General features: G+C 43.6%; 1 protein-coding gene across 1 annotated transcript in view; it reads right to left on the reverse strand.

The window, feature by feature from the left end:
• The window catches only part of tprb (translocated promoter region b, nuclear basket protein), a 69,972-nt gene that overhangs the window by 19,224 nt on the left and 25,961 nt on the right, over window positions 1–24,787 (reverse strand). The window contains exons 28-44 of the mRNA XM_056275925.1: window positions 24,576–24,713; window positions 24,233–24,364; window positions 23,512–23,642; window positions 23,126–23,336; window positions 22,715–22,861; window positions 18,038–18,236; window positions 17,060–17,253; window positions 14,873–14,946; window positions 14,451–14,647; window positions 13,961–14,245; window positions 13,644–13,801; window positions 12,187–12,267; window positions 11,745–11,939; window positions 4,701–4,844; window positions 984–1,077; window positions 364–524; window positions 99–167 (exon numbers count right to left, since the gene is read on the reverse strand). Coding sequence (XP_056131900.1) covers window positions 99–167; window positions 364–524; window positions 984–1,077; window positions 4,701–4,844; window positions 11,745–11,939; window positions 12,187–12,267; window positions 13,644–13,801; window positions 13,961–14,245; window positions 14,451–14,647; window positions 14,873–14,946; window positions 17,060–17,253; window positions 18,038–18,236; window positions 22,715–22,861; window positions 23,126–23,336; window positions 23,512–23,642; window positions 24,233–24,364; window positions 24,576–24,713 — 2,610 coding nt within the window. The remainder of the gene's footprint in view (window positions 1–98; window positions 168–363; window positions 525–983; window positions 1,078–4,700; window positions 4,845–11,744; window positions 11,940–12,186; window positions 12,268–13,643; window positions 13,802–13,960; window positions 14,246–14,450; window positions 14,648–14,872; window positions 14,947–17,059; window positions 17,254–18,037; window positions 18,237–22,714; window positions 22,862–23,125; window positions 23,337–23,511; window positions 23,643–24,232; window positions 24,365–24,575; window positions 24,714–24,787) is intronic.

Here is a 24,787-nt window from a genome sequence, read left to right on the forward strand (position 1 = left end):
ACTCCAGTTCTTTTTTCCATTGCCTTGGTCAGGGGCACAGACATTTTGTAATAATGTTGACTAATTTTAAAAACCCTTCAGTTATAGAGATGACTTACAGCACTGCCGGCCATCCCAGGGGTGAGCTGAGGAACTCTGCCTACTGACTGGCGGCGAATGGGGATACGCTATACAATGATTTAGAGAACAGACATTAAAAATGAGGTTCAGTTTGTGAACAAGACAACAACTTTGATAGAGGCAGTAAAAATATATCTCATTTTATATGTTTCCGACTTCTAGTCACTCTTGAATTAATTTACTTATCAACGCTCCCTAGAGGAAGACAAACTCTCCTTGTGGGGAGTTGAGCGTTTTTCATACCTGCACCTGAGCGGGTGGCCCCAGCTCTTGTGTCGGGGCAGAGTGGATGTTCAGACGGGGGGGAAGCTGGTGTGTGGGTCTTCGTGGTGACTGAGGCATGCGTGGGGCAGAGCTTGTGATAGGCTGCTCTGTGGAGAAGGCCTCCATCATACTACCCTCAACTGGAACAGGTAACGGAGAAGAAAAAAATTAATACTCTAAAAAATGATTAGGCTCGCACCATGGGTTACAGGCCTATGTATGGAGCATGGCAAAAGAACTGCATGTTTTGATAAACCTATGTACCAAAACATCGCAGGAGCCAATAAATTTGGATGTCAGGCTGAAAAAGAGAAGAAACCCCCCGCCCCCAAACAATAAAAAAATAATATACAACTATAATGTGGCAAAAACACACCAAAATGTTATTTGCATTTGACATGAAAACAAAAATGGTCAAGGAGCCTTCATGTGTCCTAGCTGGAACTGAACTCTGACTAACAGATCTGCCAGTTTTCTTTCCAGACAGACAATAACATTACAGCTTTCCCTGTCATCATGAAATGGTCAGATAGCTAATTGAACGGCGGGACAACTGTGAGTGCGTATTTGTGCATTTGACAGGTTTTCCTGAGTCTTACAGCTGGGTGTCTGGGAATCGGCTGGCCGCTGGGTGGAGTCAGACGCCCCCAAGCTCTCCTCTGTCTCAGTGCCAGGGTCCGTTACATCAGCTCCCTGTGAAAGGAAGATGGATGGAAAATGAAACAAACATGAAAGGAGAATAGGGTGACGAAGTGAAAGAAGAGAGGGTAAAGTAAAAGAATCAAAAGATTAAAGCGTGAAAAGGGTGAAAGAGTGAAAACCAAGATGGAAAAAGAGATGGAGAAAAGAAGAAAAGCGACCATGAGAACAGGAAAGAAGGAATGGGAGTGGGGTTTAACAGGACAAAAATTATGGGACCTTTTTCACATACTGCGGCTTCCAGGAACGAAGTATGATTCATTTTCTCCTTGCAAGCCACAGCCACAATGCACACGTGTGACCACAACATGAGTGCGCACACATGCACAAACACCAAGGACAAGAAACTGTAAAATATGTGTTTATTATGCCTTCCTCCAGAGGTCAAAGGTTTAACTGACATTAACACTAAAGTTTTGAATGCCCTAATGTGAAATCTTATTTAGTGTCATGCATTTGATCTTTTTAGCACTTCAAAATCAATGGAATTATACATTATGCCACCTATCTATTCATCTATTCCAGCAGTGGCTAACCATGTGCCACAGAGAGCCACGTGTATGCAGGTTTTCATTCCAACCCGACTCCACATCAGGTAATTTCATTGATACATTCTTCCCCTTTGGTTGAAGCGTTGCTGATCAGTGAAATCACCTGGTGTCGGGTTGGAATGAAAACCTGCACACACATGGCTCTCCGAGACACATGGTTAGCCACCCCTGATCTATTCTATCACTTGATAAGTGTGAATCAAATGTGGGACAACCACAGAATTCAGCCTGTGTGAAATTAATTGAAGCTGGAAAATCTGTTTCACATGATACAAGGATGGCAGTAAGATTAAACTTGTATTTGTGATATTGGGCTATACAAATAAAATGGACTTGACTTGACTTAACATATGTGGGAACTTATACCAATGTTAACTAGTTAGAAGGCACTGTCAAGAAAGTATGCAAACCAAGATGGGTTAAAAAAGATAAAAATAAAAAGATGGGAGTATTTACTTAAATAAAAAGAAGGAAGCAACCATGGACATACCCACCAAAAGAAAAAGATATGGCCCACCAAACACAATTGTTTTAACTGAAATTTAAAAATATTGCCACATTACATGTTGCAATGTTAACCATTACAGCATGAACATTTTGAAATCATTCATATCTTGATCTAATCAATTCTAAATTGACACCTTGATTTAATGCATAGAACTTAATGTTCAACAACCGATATAATATATAATATCAAAAAAGTACACTGACTATCTTTTGCATGGACACGTCCTGAAAGCATGGTAGCTCCGGCAGTACAGACTCCTGTCAAGTTGATAAAGGCAACATGCTTTAGTTGTCTGAATTCTTGTTTAGTGCAAATTTCTAAAGCAGGCACTAGAAGGTTGAAGGAGCAGTCTGTTGAAAATCATTTAACTGATTTCTTGGGGGAAAAAATAATCCATGAACTAATTGAGAATGTTAAGGTAATGGACATCGATCGGTATTTGCCGCACATGTGAAAAAAATGCAGAGATGCTGCAAATATTGAAAACATAAACAACAATTTTACAAAAAGAAAAAAAAAGAAAAGAATGCACAACGCCACAAAAAGGCAGAAAAAAAGAGCAAGAGTGTAAATGTAACAAAATGCTTCTCTTTGAAATTCCTTAAATTTTATTTGAGGGTAATAACTTGAAAGAACAAGCTGAATCTCCTTTTCAAACTTGTCATCGCCTGTTGGCATCCGGGTAGTGTAGCGGTCTATTCCATTGCCTACCAACACGGGGATCGCCGGCTCGAATCCCCGCGTTACCGCTGGCTTGGTTGGGCGTCCGTACAGACACAATTGGCCATGTCTGCGAGTGGGAAGCCAGATGTGGGTATGTATCCTGGTCGCTGCATTGGTGCCTCCTCTGGTCGGTCGGGGCACCTGTTCAGGGGGGAGGGGGAACTGGGGGGATAGCGTGATCCTCCCATGCGCTACGTCCCCCTGGAGAAACTCCTCACTGTTAGGTGAAAAGAAGCAGCTGGTGACTCCACATGTATCAGAGGAGACGTGGTAGTCTGCAGCCCTCCCGGGATCGGCAGAGGGGGTGGAGCAGCAACAGGGACGGCTCGGAAGAGTAGGGTAATTGGCCACATACAATTGGGGAGAACAAAGGGGAACCCCCCTCCCCAAAAAAAAGTCATCGTCCGCGGTGGCGTAGCGGTCTAAGCATCGGTTTGGTGTCGATGCAGTTGCCCACTGGGGACTGGGGTTCGCGCCCCGGTCTCGTCAGATCCGACTATGGCCGGACTCGATGAAGCAGCAATCATTGGCAACGCTGTCTTCGGGAGGGGGGCGGAGTCGGCTTGTGTTCGTCATGTGAATGCGTCTCTGTGTGTGTCGGAAAAACAGTGGTTCGGCTTGGATTCGCCTTGTCGCGAAAGTGGGGAGGCGCTTTCCTTCGAGACTGCCGGCCGGAGAGATGCAGTTGGCGAACGCATGCAATACGAGGGTGGGTGTTTGAATTAAAATAGGGATCAATTGGCCACTAAATTGGGAGAAAAAAAGGGAAAAATCAGAAATAAATTTAAAAAAAAAAAAAAAGTCATCGCCTTTTCTTTTTTTTTAAAAATCCTACGTTGTGTTCAAAGATACTGGATGTGATTCCTTGAATTGGATATGATTTTTTTCTACTTTGTTTCTGCTTTGAAAAGTAGCATCGTCTGGAATGGTGGGATCATGTGACACCACTCACTTCCTGTTGGGGAAAAGGTGTTTGACTCGTGTAACTTACTGTCCAACCCTCTGTGTAGGAGAGTGCCAATGAAGGTAACTCCAACACTCAGACACTGACTCATCTCATTCAAAATGTTTGCGTGTGTGAGTGTGTGCATTTAGGACTGAAGTAAAAAGTAGACAACTAATGTCAACACATAGCACACAGACAGGCGAGCGTTACGACATAGGGATAAAACACGTGTGTGTCTAATGGAGGAATGAGGGAACATGGAAAAACTGAGTTGGTGGCCCGGGCAGGGTGTGCAAGCGTGTAACTGAGTGGGTGGGAGAGATTGTCGAACAACAACTTTCTTTGGAAGGAAGTGCATGATTCAGGGTTTTGTGAGGACCAATTTGAGTTTTTAACCATAAGACTGTGGACATTTTTGACATGAGACATGAAGACATTTTGGCTGGTCATCACTTCTATTTTAAATTAAGGACTTGGTGTTAGCGTTAAAGTTAGAATAGTGATATGTAGTCAATGACAGGTGCTCACAACTACGGTTAGGCAATTCTGACAAAATTAAACATCACAGTATTTTTGACTGAATAACTTGATATCAATAATGCGACAATATTTTGGGGATGACTTTCACAAGATATTTACACAAAAGAAAATGTGAAATCACATTTATTTTACTCAGCTAAAACGTCTAATAAATTCAGAAAATTGCATCACTTCACTGTAATTTGACCTTTAAGACCAGGCAATGACAATAATTAAGATATATCATGATCTCAGATGATATAGTCTCATAACACGATATACTAGATATATCAATATATTGCCAAGCGCTTCTCACAACTACAGAAGTATCAATGTGTGGGTGCATGTGTATGAGAGAAATTTAACGAACCTCTGTGTCATCTCCCTCATAGGCCTCGTTGCCATTTCCACTCTCCTCATTACTGTCTTCTCCTTCCTCCCCCATCCCTCCATCGTCCTCATCCTCATCGTCATCCTCATCTTCTTCTTCCTCCTCATCCTCTTCGTCATAATCCTAGGGTTAACAGGGAACAGATCAGTGCTGGCATGAAATAAAGCATTTTGAAAAGAGAGAGAAAAAAACCCCCCCAACAACACCAACACATGCTCCTTAACAGGCTCTCCTTAATCAAGCTGATTGAAAATAAAGTTGTAAAGTTGTAAATAGTACGAATTCTGATGTAATATATACAGTAAAATATAAATGAATTTTAAACCAAACATTTTAGCCCAAGGCAGTGCATTCCTAGTGCCAGTCTCAAGCCCACATAAATGGGGAGGGTTGTGTCAGGAAGGGCATCTGGTGTAAAACCTTTGCTAAATTAAATATGTGGACCTTAAATGAGATTTCCATACTGGATCAGTCGAGGCCTGGGTTACCAATGACCGCCACCGGTACTGTTGAGCAGCAGGGTGCTGGTGGAAACTATGCTACAGTTGGGTGAAGGAGAAGGAGAGGGGGAAGGCATGTCCAGAGGCAGCAGGAGAGGAGAAAGAGTGTGGAGGTGAGAGTTGGGACTTTGAATGTTGGCACTATGACTGGTAAAGGAAGAGAACTAGCTGATATGATGGAAAGAAGGAAGGTAGATATACTGTGTGGAGCAGACTTCAATGGGCATGTTGGTGAAGGGAACAGAAGTGATGGGTAGGTATGGTGTCAAGGGGAGAAATGTGGAAGGACAGATGGTGGTGGATTTTGCAAAATGGATGGAAATGGCTGTGGTGAATACATATTTCAGGAAGAGGAAGGAACACAGGGTGACGTATTAGAGTGGAGGAAAGTGCACACAGGTGGACTACATCTTATGCAGGAGGTGCGATTTGAAAGGGATTGGAGACTGCAAGGGGGTGACAGGGGAGAACGTAGCTAGGCAGCATCCGATGGTGGTCTGTAGAATGACTTTGGAGATCAAGAAGAGGAAGAGAGTGAAGGCAGAGCCAAGGATCAAATGGTGCAACTTGAAGAAGGAAGATTGTTGTGTGGAGTTCAGGGAGGAGTTAAGACAGGAACTGGAAGGTAATGAAGAGTTGCCGGATGGCTGGGCAATCACTGCAGAAACAGTGAGGGAGACAGCAAGGAAGGTACTTGGTGCGTCATCAGGACAGAGGAAGGAAGACAAGGAGACTTGGTGGTGGAATGAGGAAGTACAGCAAAGAAAACATACAGAGGAAGAGGTTGGCAAAGAAGAAATGGGATAGTCAGAGAGAGGAAGAAAGCAGACAGGGGTACAAGGAGATGCGGCGTAAAGCAAAAACAGAGGTGGCGCGGGCAAAGGAAAAGGAATATGGTGAGTTGTATGAGAGGCTGGACACTAAGGAATGAGAAAAGGACTCATACCGATTGGCTAGACAGAGGGACCGAGCTGGGAAGTACCTGCAGCAGGTTAGGGCAATAAAGGATAAAGATGGTAATGTGCTAAGAAGTGAGGAGAGTGTGTTGAGAAGGTGGAAGGAGTACTCTGAGGGCTGATGAATAAAGAAAACGAGAGAGAGAGAGAGAGAGAGAGAGAGAGAGAGAGAGAGAGAGAGAGAGAGAGAGAGAGAAGGTTGGATGATGTGGGGATAGTGAATCAGAAAGATTGGTAGATTATCAAGGATGAAGTGAGAGCAACTATGAAGAGGATGAAGAGTGGAAACGTGGTTGGTCCAGATAACATACTTGTGGAGGCATGGAGATGTTTAGGAGAGATGGCAATGGAGTTTTTAACTAGATTGTTTAACATAATCTTGGAAAGTGAGAGGATGCCTGAGGAGTGGAGAAGAAGCATACTAATACCAATTTTCAAGAATAAGGCTGATGTGCAGAGCTGTAGTAACTACAAAGGTATAAAGTTGATCAGTCACAGCGTGAAGATATGGGAAACAGTAATAGAAGCTAAGTTAAGAGGAGAGGGGAAGATTAGTGAGCAGCACTATGGTTTCATGCTGCAAAAGAGCACGACAGATGCGATGATTGCTTTGAGAATTTTGATGAAGTATAGAGAAGGTCAGAGGGAGCCTCATCGTGTCTTTGTTGATTTAGAGAACACATATGACAGAGTGCCAAGAGACAGGGTGTAGTACTGTAGTAGTGTATTGTATTGTGGTACTGAAGTCGGGAGTGGCAGAAAAGTATGTAAGAATGGTGCAGGATATTATGAGGGCAGTGTGACAGTGGTGAGGTATGTGGTTGGAATGACAGATGGGTTCAAGGTGGAGGGGGGATTACATCAAGGATCGGCTCTCAGCCCTTTCTTGTTTGCAATGGGGATGGACAGGTTGACGGACGAGATCAGGCAGGAGTCTCCGTGGACTATGATGTTCACGGATGACATTGTGATCTGTAGTGAGAGTAGGGAGCAGGCTGAGGAGAGCCTAGAGAAGTGGAGGTATGCACTGGAGAGAAGAGGAATGAAGGTCAGTAGCAGCAAGAAAGGATTCATATGTGCGAATGAGAGGGAAGACAGCGGAATGGTGAGGATGCAAGGAATAGAGATGACAAAGGGGGATGAGTTTAAATACTTGGGGTCAACTGTTCAAAGTAACAGGTAACGCGGAGCGCGGAAGAGAGGTGAAGAAGAGAGTGCAGGCAGAGTGGAGAAGAGTGTCAGGAGTGATTTGCGACAGAATGGTACAAGCAAGAGTTAAGGTTAAGGGAAGGTTCACAAAATAGTAGTGAGACAAGCTATGTTGTATGGTTTGGAGATGGTGGCACTGACAAAAAGACAGGAGGTGAAGCTGGAGTTGGCAGAGTTGAAGATGTTAAGATTTTAATTGGGAGTGACGAAAAAGGACAGGATTAGCAACGAGTATATTAGAGGGACAGCTCAGGTTGGATGGTTTGGGGACAAAGCAAGAGAGGCAAGATTGAGATGGTTTGGACATGTGCGGAGTAGAGATGCTGGGTATATTCCAACATCAACATCTTCCGGTGTGGGAAGATGGCGGCACGAACTTGCATTTGCGGCGGCCTCACCCAGTGCTGACTATGCAGTGTCTTTGTCCACGTCTGCATCTATGTTTGTATCTTCATGTGAAGTTTTTCTATTTTGTTCATCAATTTTTTTAATTTAATGGCTAGGAGAGCTGGCGTTGGATCGGCTCAGAGAGCTTACAACCCTTTCCGGAGCTGTAAGGCCCTGCCTGGAGCTGTACCTAAGAGGAATTACCGAGGCGGTCTGGTGGCGGCCTCGCCTAGCGTCGACTATGCATGCAGTGTTTTTGTATGCGTCGTCATGTGGAGTGTGGGGGAGGTGTGTCGAAGGTGTGTGGCTGGGGGAGCTAGCACTGGATCAGCTGGGGGTGCCTGGTCTGCTTCGTCCGATGGGCCCAGGGACCACGGCCCCTGCCTGGAGCTGTGCCGGGGCAGGAAACGGTCTGACAGGATGCGGAAGCGGGCAGGCTAAGCTAACTGCTAGCCCATGCAGATCGGCAGTTCCGACAGTCATCCTGGCTGGAGTTTGTTCCCTGGAAAGAGGAATTTTTTTGGACTGCGCTGCACCAAGTAGACTGTTGTTAACTGTTTTTGTTTTTTTGCCTTGTTCTCTCTATCGGCGGCACAGTGGTGCAGTGGTTAGCACGGTCGCCTCACAGCAAGAAGGTCCTAGGTTCAAGCCCTGGGGCAGTCCAAGCTTGGGGGTGGTTGCAGGTCGCCCTCTGTGTGGAGTTTGCATGTTCTTCCCATGTCTGTGTGGGTTTCCTCCGGGGCTCCGATTTCCTCCCACATTCCAGACATGTAGGTCAGGTGAATCGGCCATACTAAATTGTCCCTAGGTATGTGTGTGTGTGTGGGTGTGTGTGTGTATGCCGGCCCTGTGTGATGGCCTGGCGGCCTGCCTAGGGTGTCTCCCTGCCTGCCGTTTCGGATAATGGATGGATGGATGGATGTTCTCTCTGTTTTTGTATATCTTTGGTGTTGTTTTTTTTGGGAAATTTTGGATGTTGGTTTTTGGTATTGCACTGCTGTGGGCTGGGAGAAACAAAATTTCGTTTCTTTGTGTATGCAAGTACATGTAAGAAATTACATTAATTGTTCCTGATTCCTGATATTGGGAGAATGATGCTGAATATGGAACTGCCAGGCAGGAGGAAAAGAGGAAGACCAAAGACGAGGTTTGTGGATGTGGTGAGGGAGGACATACAGGTGGCTGGCGTGACAGAGGAAGATGCAGAGGACAGGAAGAGATGGAAACAGATGATCTGCAGTGGTGACCCCAAATGGGAGCAGCCGAAAGTAGCAGTAGTAAAATATAAATGAGTAGGCAAGATTGAGATGGCTCAGCCATGTGTGGAGGAGAGATGCTGGGTATATTGGGAGAAGGATGCTGAATATGGAGCTGCCAGGGAAGAGGAAAAGAGGAAGGCCAAAGAGGAGGTTTATGGATGTGGTGGGAGAGGACATGCAGGTGGCTGGTGTGAGAGAGGAATATGCAGAGTAGGGGTCGACCAATATGTTTTTTAAGGGCTGATACCGATACCGATTATTGTTAAGTTATGGAGGCCGATGGCCGATATTTGGGGCTGATATTCAGTTGTAAATGTAAAAAAATGTGCCAAAATTTACAGCAACACAAAACCCAACACAATTAAATGAATATATGCTTAACTGAAGTTTATGTAAAACAGAAAATATTTGAAAAAAATAAAGTGTATGATGTTCAAGGCACTAGATAACAATCTGAGTGGAGTTCTTTAAATAAAAATAAATAACTCCCAAAACATAAAAATGGAATGAATTAAACTGCAGGGACAGCAGACAGTAAACTTTGATCAAACTGAATAATCATAATAATAATAATGTAGCCTAGTGGGAAAATATGACTATTAACACCACCAGATGGCACTGTCTCAATTTGGGTAACCCCCTGCGATGTAAAGGATATTGGGAAGAGAGCCCCAGCATGGGGAAGTCATCTTGTTTACCGCGACGTACACATGCGATGTTTTCCCGGGTATTATGGACTGTCTCTGAAGATATGCAGGACAGTGTCTCACCTTTAAGGCCCTTAATAACCTAGAGCATAGTTTTGAGAGGAAGGCGATGCAATTTGTGTATTGTGCCACCATTACTCTCTAGCCTGAACAGATGCACAAGATGAGCCCATTATAGTTATTTTTGTACTGTTGTACTAGCCTATTTATTCTTAGTTATTTTTACACCATTTTGTAGTGGGGGCTTTAGTTTAGTTTTTAATGGCTATCAATGCTTTCATTCTCTTATTATTTAAACTGAACACCAAATTTTACTGTTTAGAAAAAAGACCCCAAAAACATATCTCCGTTTCCTGTGCCGGTTTAATTTAGCCAGGCTGCAAAAAAATTACTACGTATAAATTGGTTAAAGTGCTCCCAGCAGGCTTTGACTGAACTGAATGGGAAAATGTACATAGTTCGGGTTTTCTGAAGTGGGGTTGTATGAAGTACTTATCGATAGTGTATTATATGCAGTAGATGGGAGTCTGTGCGCTCCCAGTTTGGAGATTCAGCAGGATTAGCCGGCACAGAAGTTGAGGACTGTATTGCTGCAGACGGGGGACACGCACAAAATGCATTTTAGCCACTTAAAATGCTCACCTAAAAAAAAAAAAAAACCCCGCTTAAGTGCACGCTATGTTTTGAATATTTTCACTGCTTTATCTTGCTGTTAGACGGCCCTTTCACGTGGAACTACATTCTCAACTGCAGAACGTCTGTATTCCTTTGCATAAGTGCATCTATGCAGTGCACGTTATTACGCCGCAGACCAACAGAATCAAACAGACGTTCTGTGGTTGAGAGAATGTAGTTCCACGTGAAAGAGCCGTCTGACACATTAATGCACAACACTGACAATAACACACTGTAACTAAACTATCACACATTAGCTTTTTTCTTTTAGCGTAGTTACATTTGATGGTTAAGCACAGCAGTGGAAATTGTGTTCTCTGTTGTCGAGTTCATGTCAGACCGACGTTATGCTCTTTGGTGTGTGTCAGAGGGGGGGAAAGATGAAGAAGCCAACGTTACGGAGATTAAAATGAACTAGTTCACGTTCATTATTTTGAATTTTACACTAAGTTCATGTTCATTTCTTTTTTTTAAATGAGCTGCGCCGTGCTTTAACAGCCTCCTCCTAGGGCTCCTACCCATCCACCCCCAGCCTGCAATCATTGCCACCAGTGCATACATAACAATGTGTCCCTAATAGGATTTTGGCATTACCACCTGACCTCGTCGTCTTGGATTAACAGTGTTGTATATGACATCAAAATATGTTGTACATGATACCATGTTTAATGACCGCCGCTCTTTTAGCGCGTTCATGCACAACACTGACAATAACACTCTGTATGTAACTGAAATATGACACGTTTGCTTTTTTCTTTTAGCCTTACATTTCAAGGTTAAGCACAGCAGTGGAAATTGTGTTCCGTTTGAATTGACATCCTGTTGTCGAGTTCATGTCAGACCGACGTTATGCTCTTTGGTGTGTGTGTGTGTCTGTGTGTGTGTGTGGGGGGGGGGGGGGCGGAGAAACTAACGTTACGGAGTGAGTTTTGTAACTAACGTTATGGCATGCTTTTCTTACCAACCGAGTAGGTTTTATGGCATCTGGCATGCTCCTCTTACCTTAGAAAAGTTGTCTGACTCCTCAATTCTTCTCTTTTGTGTTTGTGTTGTTGGAGTGAGTGTCGTGCTGTACTTCGGGACACTGAAGGCTGCGTCGGAAGCACCCATGTTGTGCAGTGGGCTTTCTTTTTTTTTTTAAATCAGCTGGCCGATAAAAATATGTCGATAACGATAGTATAAAAAATGATGAATATCTAAGCTGATATCGATAATTGGTCGATACCTAATGCAGAGGACAGGAAGAAATGGAAACGGATGATCCGCTGTGGCGACCCCTAATGGGAGCAGCCAAAAGTAGTAGTAGTAGCAAAAGTAGTAGTGTAACTACCTGCTCCTCTTCATCCTCATCCTCTTCCTCCTCCTCCTGGTCATCCTCACTCTCTGTGTCAGTTAGTATGACGATGACATCATGTGGTGGCTGGTCGGGCATTTCTGTGTGGGACAGGCTGACCTCGAGGTCCACCGGGACAGACTGGGAGGCCCCCTCCTCATCACCCTCCTCCAGCACTGGGAACTCCTCTTGCTATGGGGTGACCCAACAGAGAACAAATATACCATTTATGTTTTAACACTGTTTTCATACTTCTGCAATTTCAATTGCATTCTTTAGTATTTTACAAACAACCTGTATTCGCTTTTAATGTCGTCTGAAGCCAAAATAAGCTAAAGAATTTATGCTTAAATACAAAGGCTGATTCCACATATAGTAATTATTTCTGGAATAACCAAACATCAGTATAGTTAGTATAAATGAGCTAATTATGTCTTACCTGGCTGACTTCAGGACCTTCTTGAGCATCTGTGGGCACCACTCCCTCTGCTTCTGTGTCATCTTCAACCAACACCTCCTCCTAAGAGAGGAGCATACACAACACTTAACATTCACTCACGAAATCAAATTAACATGAAAAAAACATAATTACCATCTAATGTTACTAATGACCAACTGCTGACTGCAGACAGAGGTGACTGCTAAATTTAAGTTCTTTTAGACTTAAGTGCTACCTTTGACACAGTCGATCATAGTAGTTTATTATGCTCTTACCTCACCAACAGAACTTTTTCTGTTGTTCTGGGTAACTCTACTTCCCCAATGGCTCAGTTGAGTTGTGGCGTCCCTCACAACTCAGTTCTTGGGCCCCCTTCTCTTTTCTATATACATGCTGCCTCTTGGCCAGGTCATTCAAAATCATGATGCGTTTTACCATTTTTAGACTGACGATACTCAGTTATACACGCCACTAAAACCCACAGATCCTAGCTGCCTAGCAAATCTCCCAACTTGCCTCTGACATTAAATCCTGGATTTCTGAAAATTTTCTTAAATCTAATGATGATAAATTCTGAGGTCATTCTGTTTGGGACCCTGAATTCCATCAGCCTTTTTTATTACTAATCTTGGTGGTCTGTCAGGTAGTCTTAAGCAGGCTGCTATGAATCTTTGGGTAATATTTGATGCTAACCGCAGTTTTGATAATCAATTCAAACATGTTGTTCAGTCATGCTTTCTCCAGCTCAAGGCAATATCTAATATTTGGTCACTTTTATCAATTGCCGATCTGCAAAAAGTTGTATATGCTTTCATCTATTATTGGATTGATTACTGCAACGCACTTTACTCTGGTATCAGCAAAGGCTCACTCCACCATCTGCAGTTGGTACAAAACGTCGCTGCTTGGCTCATTACCGGGACAAAAAGGCATGACCATATCTATCACTCCTGTGCTTGCCTCCTGCCTCCCTACACCGGCTCCCTGTTATATTTCAAATTGATTTTAAAATGTTACTGCTCACTTTTAAGGCCTTAAACAGTCTTGCTCCTGCTGATTTATTGACCTGGTATATGCCCTCTTGACCATTAAGACGTGCAGATGGAGCCCTGCTGGTTATTCCCAGGTCACGGTTTGTCACAAAGGGTGATGGGGCTTTTGCTGTTTGAGCCCCTACACTATGGAACTTTTCATATTATGAAAGCTTTTACAAATGTTTGGTATTTGTTTTTTACTGTCTTATTTTTGTAATCGTTTCAATTTAATTGCTCTTACCTCTTCCTCTTATTTCATGGTTTTATTCATTAGTGCTTTTTAATTTATTCTCTTACAATGTTTTTTTTTTTGGGTCATTTTTAACTGTTTTATCCTGTTCTGTCAAGCACTTTGTAACCCGGTTTAGAAAAGTGCTATACAAATAAAGTACAAATACACAGAACGCTGTTTTCATTTCTTACCTCAAGCCCTACCCTTTGGATGATGCGTAACTTCTTGGGGATGGGGGGCTCCGTGGGGTCCTCCTGGGGGGCCTCGGTTTCAGTGACCATGGTGGAGCCATCTTGCTCCTCCTCCCGTGACCGTTTGGATATGGAGGAGGTTCCTGGTGTAGCTGAAACTGAAGATTTGACCACAGAGCCAGGGTATCTTTTAACCTTGTCTGATGACATACCGAAGATTTACCCATATAACCTCCCTTCTCTTATGGATTATATATTTTAAATGCCTTCTTCATTACATTAGTATACTCAACCTTCATTTGAATCTACCGTCTTACCTGTTCCAAAGACTGCTGAAGAGGTCGAAGGCCTCTCCACCTGTGAGCTGGGTGTTGCCTCCATCACCACAGGTGGCGGCTCCTGATTGGCTGGCTCTGCATGGGTCATGCTCTGTTGCTGTGTTGGCTGGACAAATGCGGTGGCCTGAGTCTGGGTTTGCTGCACCGTTAGCATGGGGCTAGCCAGAGTGGTCTGTACATTGGGGCTGGTGGAGCGCACTGAGCCACTGGCACTACCGTACACAGTCACATGCTCCACTGGTGGGCCTTCAGTGGACTGCATAGCTGAAGAGGATGAACAGTTAGCTAGGAAGAGTCAAACTCCAGGCAACACTTAACGATAAGATAAAAGAATGCTGAGCCCTTCTCTAATGGGTCAATGAAAAATGTTGTTGTGAATTGACCCCTTTTTTGGATAAATTCTCTTTTAACTAACTGTTAAGTTTCCTTTGTAGTAAGCCCTTGTCTGAAATTCAACTTTTGGACTTACCTTCCTGAGTCTCCACCTGTGTGGTGGGCATCACAGTAGCAGTAGGTGTTGGGGTAGGTACGGTAGCTGGAGTGATCATGGGCCTGATGCTCGCCCTTGGAGTGGGCTTGTTCCCTGGGTTGACAGGCTGCTTGCTGGCCGTAGCCACCAGAGGGGTTGGCTTAATGTTAGCAGTGGGGGGCTCAGAAGTACTGGTGCTGAAAGAAACATCAAAGCAGGGTACAAAAAATGAACTATTACGATTACTACTATTATTACATAGCAGGGAAGGAGGGTACTTAAAACCTCAAGCGTGTGTAGAGCAAAGTGGGACTACAGAAGAAAACAGTCTTAGACATGCATGCTTTCACAGTGCACTGAAGTGAGATAACTTTTCCCAAAGTAGAGCTGTGAATGATAAGTAGCATTAGCGTGTATCATACCTGCCCCTGTCTGTGGCTGGAGTGTTCTTCAGACTGATCTGTCTCTGCTCTGTGCTCCTCTGCTGCTCCTGGGTCTTACATATTAGGAGAGGGATGGATGGGTAAGAGATGGTCCTTTTACCATGCATGTAATATTTCGACGGTAGTGCTAAGTAATGTTTTTGTGACTATGTTAGGGTTGTGTAATTGAATTGAGAATCAGCTGGGAAAAGATTATATTCAATTTTAAAAAGCATAAGTTTAAGGCTAACAGGCTAGTTAGTTATTATAGAAACTACTAGGATCCAGAGTTTTCCTTGATTTTAAGTTAAAACATAATCTGGCTAACTTTGTTTCAGTTACTATTAAAAAAAAAAATCCCAACTTTTTTTTTTTTAGAAATGAACTATTCTGCCCTTACTAGAACGTAGACATGGTTGCTAGCTCGGCAGATAGCTAAACAGGTTCCTTAATAAACATCAGGTAGTTTAGGATATTTAGTGTCAGAAGCGCTGTGAAACTGAAATACATAAACAAAAATACAAATTCGCAATTATAATGTGTTTCTCTCTTGCTCTCACACCAACAAACAACAAGTCATAATTCATTAGCTATTACAGTTAACTAGCGATTAGCATGAATGCTAACTTAACATTGGAAATCACATAGACAAGCTAGCGCGATTAGCATCGCCATGGTTTAACTTTTTTTACATGAACTAAAAACTGCTACAAATAATAATAATGTAACCGGTTATTTTCTTGCCCGGTGCGGGATTCGATACGGGGTGTACTGCACCACAAGGCGACATCACTAACCGCTCGGCTAAAGGGTCAGACCCGTTAGCTAGGAACTAACGTGTCTTATTAGTAGTTTACAGTCGTCACCCTCCCCGGAAGCGCGCCCTTGCGCTTTGTCATTCCGCACTCCGAAGAGACTTCTGAGGATCTGCACACTTCCGGATCCCACCGCTGCCACCAATGTAACCGGTTATTTTCTTGCCCGGTGCGGGATTCGATACGGGGTGTACTGCACCACAAGGCGACATCACTAACCACTCGGCTAAAGGGTCAGACCCGTTAGCTAGGGACTAACGTGTCTTATTAGTAGTTTACAATAACAATAATAATAATACATTTTATTTGAGGGCACCTCTCAGAGCACTCAAGGACACCTTACAGAACACAGTTAAAAAAACCAAGCAGCACTGTATCAGACAGCATAAAATCAAAACAGCAGGGTAGACAATAAAAAGTTAATACAACAGGAAAGTATAAAATCATCATCTGCATAAAACTCAATGAAGCGTGGATCAGACTGAATATGCCAGTTTGAAAAGGTGCGTTTTGAGACGGGATTTTAAGGTTGAAAGACAGTCAATGTTGCAAATGTCTTGTGGGAGAGAGTTCCATAGGCGGGGGGCAGAATGACTGAAGGCTCTAGACCCCATGGTAGTCAAACGGGCTGATGGTGTAGTGAGTTGGAGAGCAGAAGATGATCTGAGAGTGCGGGAAGGCGTGTGGATATGAAGGAGTTCGGAAAGATACAAAGGCGCTAGGTTATTAAGGGCCTTAAAGGTGAGAAGCAGATCCTTAAGTCAATACAGTATTTAACAGGGAACCAATGGAGTTGCTGAAGAACAGGAGTGATATGATCTATGGAAGGAGTTCTGGAAATAATACGGGCAGCTGAATTCTGGGCCAATTGAAGTTTATGAAGACTTGAGGGGAAGACCAAAGAGGATAGAATTGCAGTAGTCAATACGGGATGTAACCAGGGTGTGAATGAGTATGGCGATGCGGTTAGGTGTAAGTGGGGGCGAAGACGATTAATATTGTGTAGGTGGAAGTATGCAGACCGAGTAACATTGTTGATGTGAGCTTCAAAAGATAATGTGCTGTCCAAGATGACACCCAGAATCTTAAAAATGTTATCGCTCACTTTTAAGAGCATAAACGGTCTTGCTCCTACATACATTGCTGATTTATTGACCTGATATACGCCCTTCTCACCATGAAGATCCACAGATGTAGCCCTGCTGGTTGTTCCTAGGTCTCGGTTTGTCACAAAGGGTGATTGGGCTATTGGTGTTTACTGCGGCTATTTGGCTTTTGCTCTACGGAGTATCGTCTGTAAACTGTTTAAACAACTGTTAAACACACACTGTTTCCCAAGGTCCATTAAACCAGACAAAAGCAGTTTGCTCACCTTGCTAGGTCCTGCCTCGGGGGGCTCATCCCTCTGCTCCTGTCTCTCCTGCTGCCCGCGCAGGTCTCGGAGCTCTCTCTCCTGTCGGCTCAGACGGCCCTCGTACTGGGACTTCAGTGCACTCACTCGCACCTCAAGCTCCTCACGCTGCTGCTTCAGCTCCTCGTTCTCCTTCTGCAGCTGGTCTTTGGAGGCTGAAGGAGGAGCAAGCAGGGTCATGATAAAGATATTGACTTAAAATAGGAAGCATTGTAGCTCAGGATAGTTAGAAAACAAGACTTTTTGTTAGAAATAGAACCTAGCATTAATCCCAAAGAACCTTAACTAGAGAGTAACCATGGCATACGTGTGTGTTTGTGTGTGTGTGTGTGTGGGGGGGTGGGGTGAAAAAGGGAAACGATCATACAAAAGTGAAAACAAATCAATTGAGAAAGTGCTCCAACATATTCAATGCAAGAGGTGCTTTATACGCAATGCATTAAGTCTTAAAGGCAGAGTGTATGGTCAAAGAGAACAAAATTAGTGCTCAAACTAAGGGAGTTTTCACATTAAGTACGATTGCTTCACACCATGCCTGAGTACGACTGCTCTCACCCCGATGGTCAGCTTTCACATTAGTAATGTTGTTCCGTACCCGAGTACACTTGCGTATCTACACACGAGATTGGCGCGTGCTGCATGCATACGCAGATTTCGGAGGAGACAGGCGGTGTTGAGAAATGCCTTTGTAGTATAGCAGTCCACTTTCGCATTTTGTTATATTTAATTTCACACCTGATGCGAACCGTAACCGAGTACAGATAAACTGTGCCCGAGACCACCTTTTCAAGTGGACCTGCAGTTTTCACACTACTCAAATGAACTGGATTTTGGGGTCAAGTGTACTCGGATCTGGGCCCCTAGTTTGAGATCACCTTATGGTTCTAAATGCACTAGTAGGAAATTCAGGGGAAACCCCTGCTGTGCAAAGCCTCTCACCTGTAAGCTGGTTGATCTTCTGCTTGGCACCCACAAATGCCTTCCTGGTTTTGTCTTCCTTGTCGGCCATCTGCTGTCTCAGTGATTCCTCCTGGGAAGCCTTGTCCAGCAGCTCCTGCCTAAGCCTGGCAAGTTCCACCTGCAGCCTGGATGACTGCTCCTGGGCCCCGCGCACCTCTGCATCACGCTCCCCAACCACCTAAGCAAGGCCAGAAAAAATATAGGAATCAACTTAGGCTGGTAAAACAAGTATAATGAGAACAGAACATGTGAACACAGGGCTTCAGGCAAAAAAAAAAATATCTAGGAGCCTAAACCCAAAATATTTAGGAGCCAAATCAAATTTTCAGGAGCCAGAATATAGGGATGTCATATGCTACATTGTTAAAGGGCTGCCTCACACTGCCCTTTCTTTCCTCTCTGTACTGTCTGCCTTTATTTGCTCTACACCAGCATTTCCCAAACCTCTCCCGGAGGACCACTTGTCCTGCGTGTTTTAGATCTCTTCCTGCTCCAACACAGCTGATTTAAATGATCAGTTTGTTATCAAGGCCAGAGGACAGACAGAGATGGCGAAGACTGGTTGCGGATTCAACAGCAGTGCTCCAGGTGAGGTGAGTTGTTATTAAGCAGCTTCAGGAATTCATAACAATTTGATCATTTGAATCAGCTGTGTTGGAGCAGGGAGAGCTCTAAAACATGTAGGACAGGTGGTCCTCCTGGAGAGGTTTGGGAAATGCCGGTCTATACAATGTGTTCTTTATGTACACAATATGTGCAATGTTCAATATGCTGCAATTATATAAACATAAATACTTAAATGTCCAGTCTTCTTTTATTTATTTTGTTCACTTTTTTATTCAACTATGTACAATTAGTTGTTTACTGCTTATTCAGGCTCAGAGTCTGTATCTCCCACCACCACCATGTCAGCGTCACTTGGCCAAGCCAGTGTAGTCAGGTCTGCGCCTTCTTTTCTTTGCAGACAACCAGCGCTTCACACTGGGCTCTGGGTCAAACTGCTCAAGTGAGAGGCCCTCAGTACTGATCCTCACCAAGTCCTCCAGTGTTGTAACACTTAGGGAACTGCACACTTTTGACTTGATTCTATCCTGTGCTGAGAATCCTCTTTCGCACTGAGCTGCAGATATGGGGAGCACCAGCATAATTTCAACTAAGTGAAGAATGTTCTTAAAATCTGTGCAGAATGGCTCCTTCCTTAGCATCACTTTCCATAACTCAGTGTATGTCTTCTCCATGAACTGACCTTTCACTAATGTTTTCAGTATTTTCCATTCCCTTTGGACAGCTGTAACATCACAGCTACTGTTTGTCAAGAGCTCTCTGTAACAATGCATTGTCTCAATCCGCTCCTCACCACAGGTAGCAACATCTTCTGGCCATGCATCATGACAGAACACTGAAAAGGACCTGATGACCTCTGATCCATTTGAATGTCCTTTCTCTCTAACATTCATCAGCATGTTTCCAAATCTTCTCTCTAGTTCTTTAACAGTGATATCAATAGTTTTACTGCATTCAGATCATTTGTGAATGTGGCATGACTTTGGGGGCCCTTACTTGCAGCTCTCCGCCTCTTGCTTACAGGCAGAACTTCCTGTTTCTCTGTACCTTCAGAATCTTTCCCTATGTGCTGTAAGAATTCCTAGAACTTCCCTTCTGTCAGTGTTATCTTCAACTTTTCAACCGTCTCCAGACAATTCTCAACAGCTGCAACTGCTTGTGGGAGGATCAGAGAATTTCTCTGAAGTGTGAGGCTGAGTTTCGAGACCTTTGTAAAAAGATCATGCAAAAAGCGACAGCAGGCAACAAGACAGGCCATTTGCAGCACAATGTGCTTGGCTCTTCCCTTTATGTCAGTGTTTTCGGGTGTGGCTGCAAGGTGTTCCATGTGATTATACACAGCATTTACCCTGCCCTGTTGCATAATTTGACTGAAGGAAAACCGAGAGTGTCCAATAAATGTGTGGCAGCCAGCGCTGAGTTTTAACAGCCGAAGGGTTTCGTACTGTACAGCCCACTTCTACATCTATTGCCTTCAGTTCTTGCTTGCTTTTAGGACTGAAGTGATATGTTTTCCACACAAGCTGCAAAAGGTCATAGACTTTCTCAATCATTGGCACTGACCTTTGAGTGCTTAGCATTGCCAGTTCCAGTCTCACGATGAGGTAGACAGTGGAAGGACAGGACGTGTTAACTTATATCACCTCTGAAACATGGCGCTATTCCCCCTGTTGCACTCATGTGAACGCATGCACCATCCGCTCCAAAAGCACTAATTTTGTTTACCCACCAGCTTGGATTGGGTGGATCTGCATTTTCAAGCAGTGACTTGATAGTATTTAGGGTTCCTTCTGCATGACTGTGATCCAGTTCAGCCAACCACTAGACGGGTCCCAGCTGTTCCATCAGGTAAGTGCCTACAGCAGTGTTTCTCAACCCAGTCCTCAAGGAACCCCTATCCTGCATATTTTCTTTGCAACCCTGAATAGGTGCCTGTTTGTAGTTATTCAACCAATCAGCAATGAATTATGTCAGATGTTGCACACCTTGCATAATTAAGTGCTGCGAGATGATTGGTCGAGTAAGTACAAGCAGGGCTACCTATGCAGGGTTACAATGAAAATCTGCAGGATAGGGGGTCCTTGAGGACTGGGTTGAGAAACAATGGCCAACAGTATACAATAACATTGTCTTTTCCTGAGACATCTGTTCCACAATCAGTTATAACAGAGATGTAATTTGCCTTTAAAGCCTCCTCCAGCACACTGCTTTTGAATTCGTCTGCAATGCAACCTACAAACTATGCACATGCTGTATCATTATCATATGTCTTTGACACATCCACAGCATTCTTCTTCATCAACAGAATCTGAGAGCTAAACTTTGTGAATGGTATTCTTCCACTGCAATCATGTAGGCTGCGTTGAATTTTATTTTCAATTCCCTCATCTCTTTTTCTGCGACTTTATCACTAGCATGTTGCACTGCTTTCACTATTGGGGTGGCACGAGGGGCAGACTGAGCAATGACACAATCCCTGGCGTTCTTATGTTTTTTAATGTCACTATCCTTCTTCACGGTTTTTTTCTCTTTAAAATGACTCGAACAGGTCCGCGGTGGTGTAGCGGTCTAAGCATCGGCTTTGTGTCGATGCAGTTGCGCACTGGGGACTGGGGTTCGCGCCCCGGTCTCGTCAGATCCCACTATGGCCGGACTCGATGAAGCAGCAATCATTGGCAACGCTGTCCTTGGGAGGGGGGCGGAGTCGGCTTGTGTTCGTCACGTGAATGCGTCTCTGTGTGTCGGAAAAAACAGTGGTTCGGCCTGGAGTCGCCTTGTCACGAAAGTGGGGAGGCGGTCTCCTTCGAGACTGCCGGCCGGAGAGATGCAGTTGGCGAACGCATGCAGTACGAGGGTGGGTGTTTGAATTAAAATAGGGATCGATTGGCCACTAAATTGGGAGAAAAAAGGGAAAAATCAGAAATAAATTTTTAGAAAATGACTCGAACCGGTAATGAACTGTTTTACCAGCAATCTCTTGTACTACTTGAGCACAAAAGGTGCAGTACATTTTCCTCTTGTCATAATGTGAACAGGCAAACTCTTGTAGCCAAGCTGATTTAAACTGTCTTGTAGGGACGGGAACTGCAGGGACGGAAGATGAAGACTCCACTCGCTGTTCTTGGTTATCAACAGAAGTAAAGGACTGCACACTGACTGAATCAGGCTGGGATGACTCAAATGTCACTTGAGAACTTTCACTGGTCGAGTTGGTCTCGAGATCGTCGGCATCTGATGTAGAGGAGGCTGGGTTTGGACGGGCAGAGAGTGGGAAAAAGTCTGATATTTTTTGTTTGCACATTTTGTTTTCTTGCCAGCTGGCTAACGTTAGCTAACTACGCAGTTAGCTACATCTAATTTCTAAATTCAAACTCCATCGAACTAAACTCCATCGAACTAAATCAAACACCATTCATAAAGTTAATATTTCAAAATTTTAAGCCGGTAAACATGATGTTAAACTATCTTCAATCAGTTTTTGTTCGTCTGTACAGTCGACGCCTCAACACTGCAAGACAGAAGTGCAGTGCAGAGAAGTTTATGTATTGGAAACCGTACAGGAGTTCACACGATAGGTCAGGTAGACAAAGGCGCAAGAGGAAATGAAAGTTCAGTACACAAAACATATGGCCATTTTTCTTTTCTTTTTTTTTGTTGCTTGTGTGTAATGGTGGCCATGCAACTGGCAGAAACAAAATGGTCGCAAAATTAAAAAGTTAAGTCACATTGGCGACCATTTTAGTTGCCATCTGGAGCCTTGGAACACATATCTGCACTTAAAATTTAGGCTGGGATGAACAAACAGCATTTATTAAGGAAAGAATTTGTTTTGGTTCAACTCAGCAATACTTTTTGTTTAGCATTCCATAACAGTACAACTTATGTAAGACAACGAACAGCTTTCTAATGTGGTTCCCAATCCATCCTGTCCTTTTACTCCATCTAGGTCCATGTCCTCGACTTACAACTTTTTATTGACTCTGAAGCTGACCAATCCTCCTCCCTAGTTCTTTCTCAGACTTAATGTTAAATCATTTGAGTATTTTGGGACAGTTTGCTCAAGGAATGTTAACTTTTCTATTTATCACTGACCTTATTAAGGTTCTCCAGCTGTGCCTCCAGCTCTCTGGTTCTAGTTTCGGCCAGACCCAGAGACTCTCTGAGGTTCTGCAGCTCTTGTACTGAGGCTTGACGGGCTTCCTGATCCTGGGACGGGCCTGCTGTTGCCTCAGCCACCATCTACAAAAACACAAAGTATGAAAGCTTTATCATGCTTTAAACTGCCACATCAGTAGTGGGTAGTCGAGTGTTCATAATGGATTTGATTAATTCCATCTTATACTTCATGAGGGAATTCAATGGTCTTCTGAACCACTCTTGTAGGTTTTTAGATTTAACATTAACGCAATGATGTGCCTGATGTGGCTTTGAAATTTGACAGTGGAGTGTGAATGGAGTCTCTGGAATACACCAACTGATAAAAGCAATTCGCCTTGTTCTCACCTTTTCATGTTCCACCTTGAGCTCATCATACTGCATCTTGTAGCGACGTCCAATCTTCTTGACCTGGGTGATGGTGCGCAGCTTCTCCTGAATGTCCTGGTTCTTTGCCTCCATCTCCCTCTTTAGGATATTCCTCTCCTCAGTCACCTTACTCATGTTCTCACGCAACGCCTGCACCTGTCTCTGCAGGGAGGTCACTGACCCACTGCTCCTGTGGAGGTTCAGAAATGGAGACATTGGGAGAGTGAGCAAACGATGAAGGGAAAAGAGAAAGCACAAGAAAATGGAGAGGAATGAGGGTAAAATGAAGCAAAGGAAAAAAAAAAAAAACTATACTTGCCTTGTGTGCCCCTGTCAATAGCAACTAAAGCTTAAGTAATCCTCACCTTGCCACCTCTGCCTTGAGTTTGCCGTTCTCTTCAGCGAGTGTCTGGATGCGTTTGAGATGTGCCTCCTTTTCTGAATGCAGACGCTTGTACTCCTCAGGATCTGTGTCCTTCTGCTGGCTCACCAAGTGCTGGATAAGCATGGAATAAAGATATTAAGGGCACAGAAACTTCTCACCTGTCTCAGACAATACTAGTCCTTGACAAAGGTATAATCAAATAATAGTAAAAGAATACATGGTGACTAACAACCTGCACACAAATTAAACAATTTTAAGTAAAAAATTAGGAAACTCGTTTATTTGAAACTAATAGTTCATTTCTTTACTTGTAGGGATATAAATAGTTCATGATCTAATATTGGGTTAAAAAAACAATACTGCCACAATATTGTGGCAACGTTGCTTAATGATTTCTTCTGCTAAAGAGACTAAATGGATTGTGCTACTTTGACATGAAACTTTGAGCTTTATACATTGTATGTATTCTTTTAGATTAGATTTAGATTGTTTTATTAGCCACATGACCAAGGCCAGTGGAATTTGTTTTTGGTACTCATTAAACTGCAGCACAATACATACATGGACAACAACAGACACTCCACATATTATCACAAACAATACAGTTACACAATAACAAAAATAAGCATATCACGCATAACAATTAGGTGAATGGTGGTATTTATGCCAATGATGTGTTTTCAATATGTTTTGAAATGGACCTGTGTGCGAGCCTTCCAGCGCTTGATCTCCTCTTCCAGAATCATCTTCTCAGCCTGTAGCATGCCGCTCTTTTCACTTAGCTCAGAGTTGGTCTGCTGCATTGGCAAGATGTCGGACTCCAGCTTATGCACCTAAAACATATAGGAGTGGGGAAAACCCAGTGGTTTAGATTAATGAGTAAAGACCTGACCTTCAGCCCTCAAACTATTTATTTTTAATCTATAAACACATTTTAGTCTCTTCCCAACCACTGGGTAAAACCGCATTAAGGTCTGTGCTGCCCACCCTCCTCCTGAACCAACACTTACACAACTTTTTGCTTCCATGGAAGCATATTAGTACCTTAGCCTGGGTTTGCTGGAGTTCCTGCTCCATCCTTTCCTTCTCCTCTCTCAGCATCTTGTTGGTCTCCATCAGGACACTCATTGTTTCTGTCTTCTTCATCAGCTCATCGTGCTGAGCCAGTGTCTTGGCTGTTACCTGTGTCATGAGGCAGAAGCGAATTGATCAGTCCTGGTATACTGGTGAGACTAATGACACTTTGGTTCTTTGTG

The sequence above is a fragment of the Lampris incognitus genome, chromosome 3 (assembly GCF_029633865.1).
Source record: "Lampris incognitus isolate fLamInc1 chromosome 3, fLamInc1.hap2, whole genome shotgun sequence".
In the NCBI taxonomy this organism is placed as follows: domain Eukaryota; kingdom Metazoa; phylum Chordata; class Actinopteri; order Lampriformes; family Lampridae; genus Lampris; species Lampris incognitus.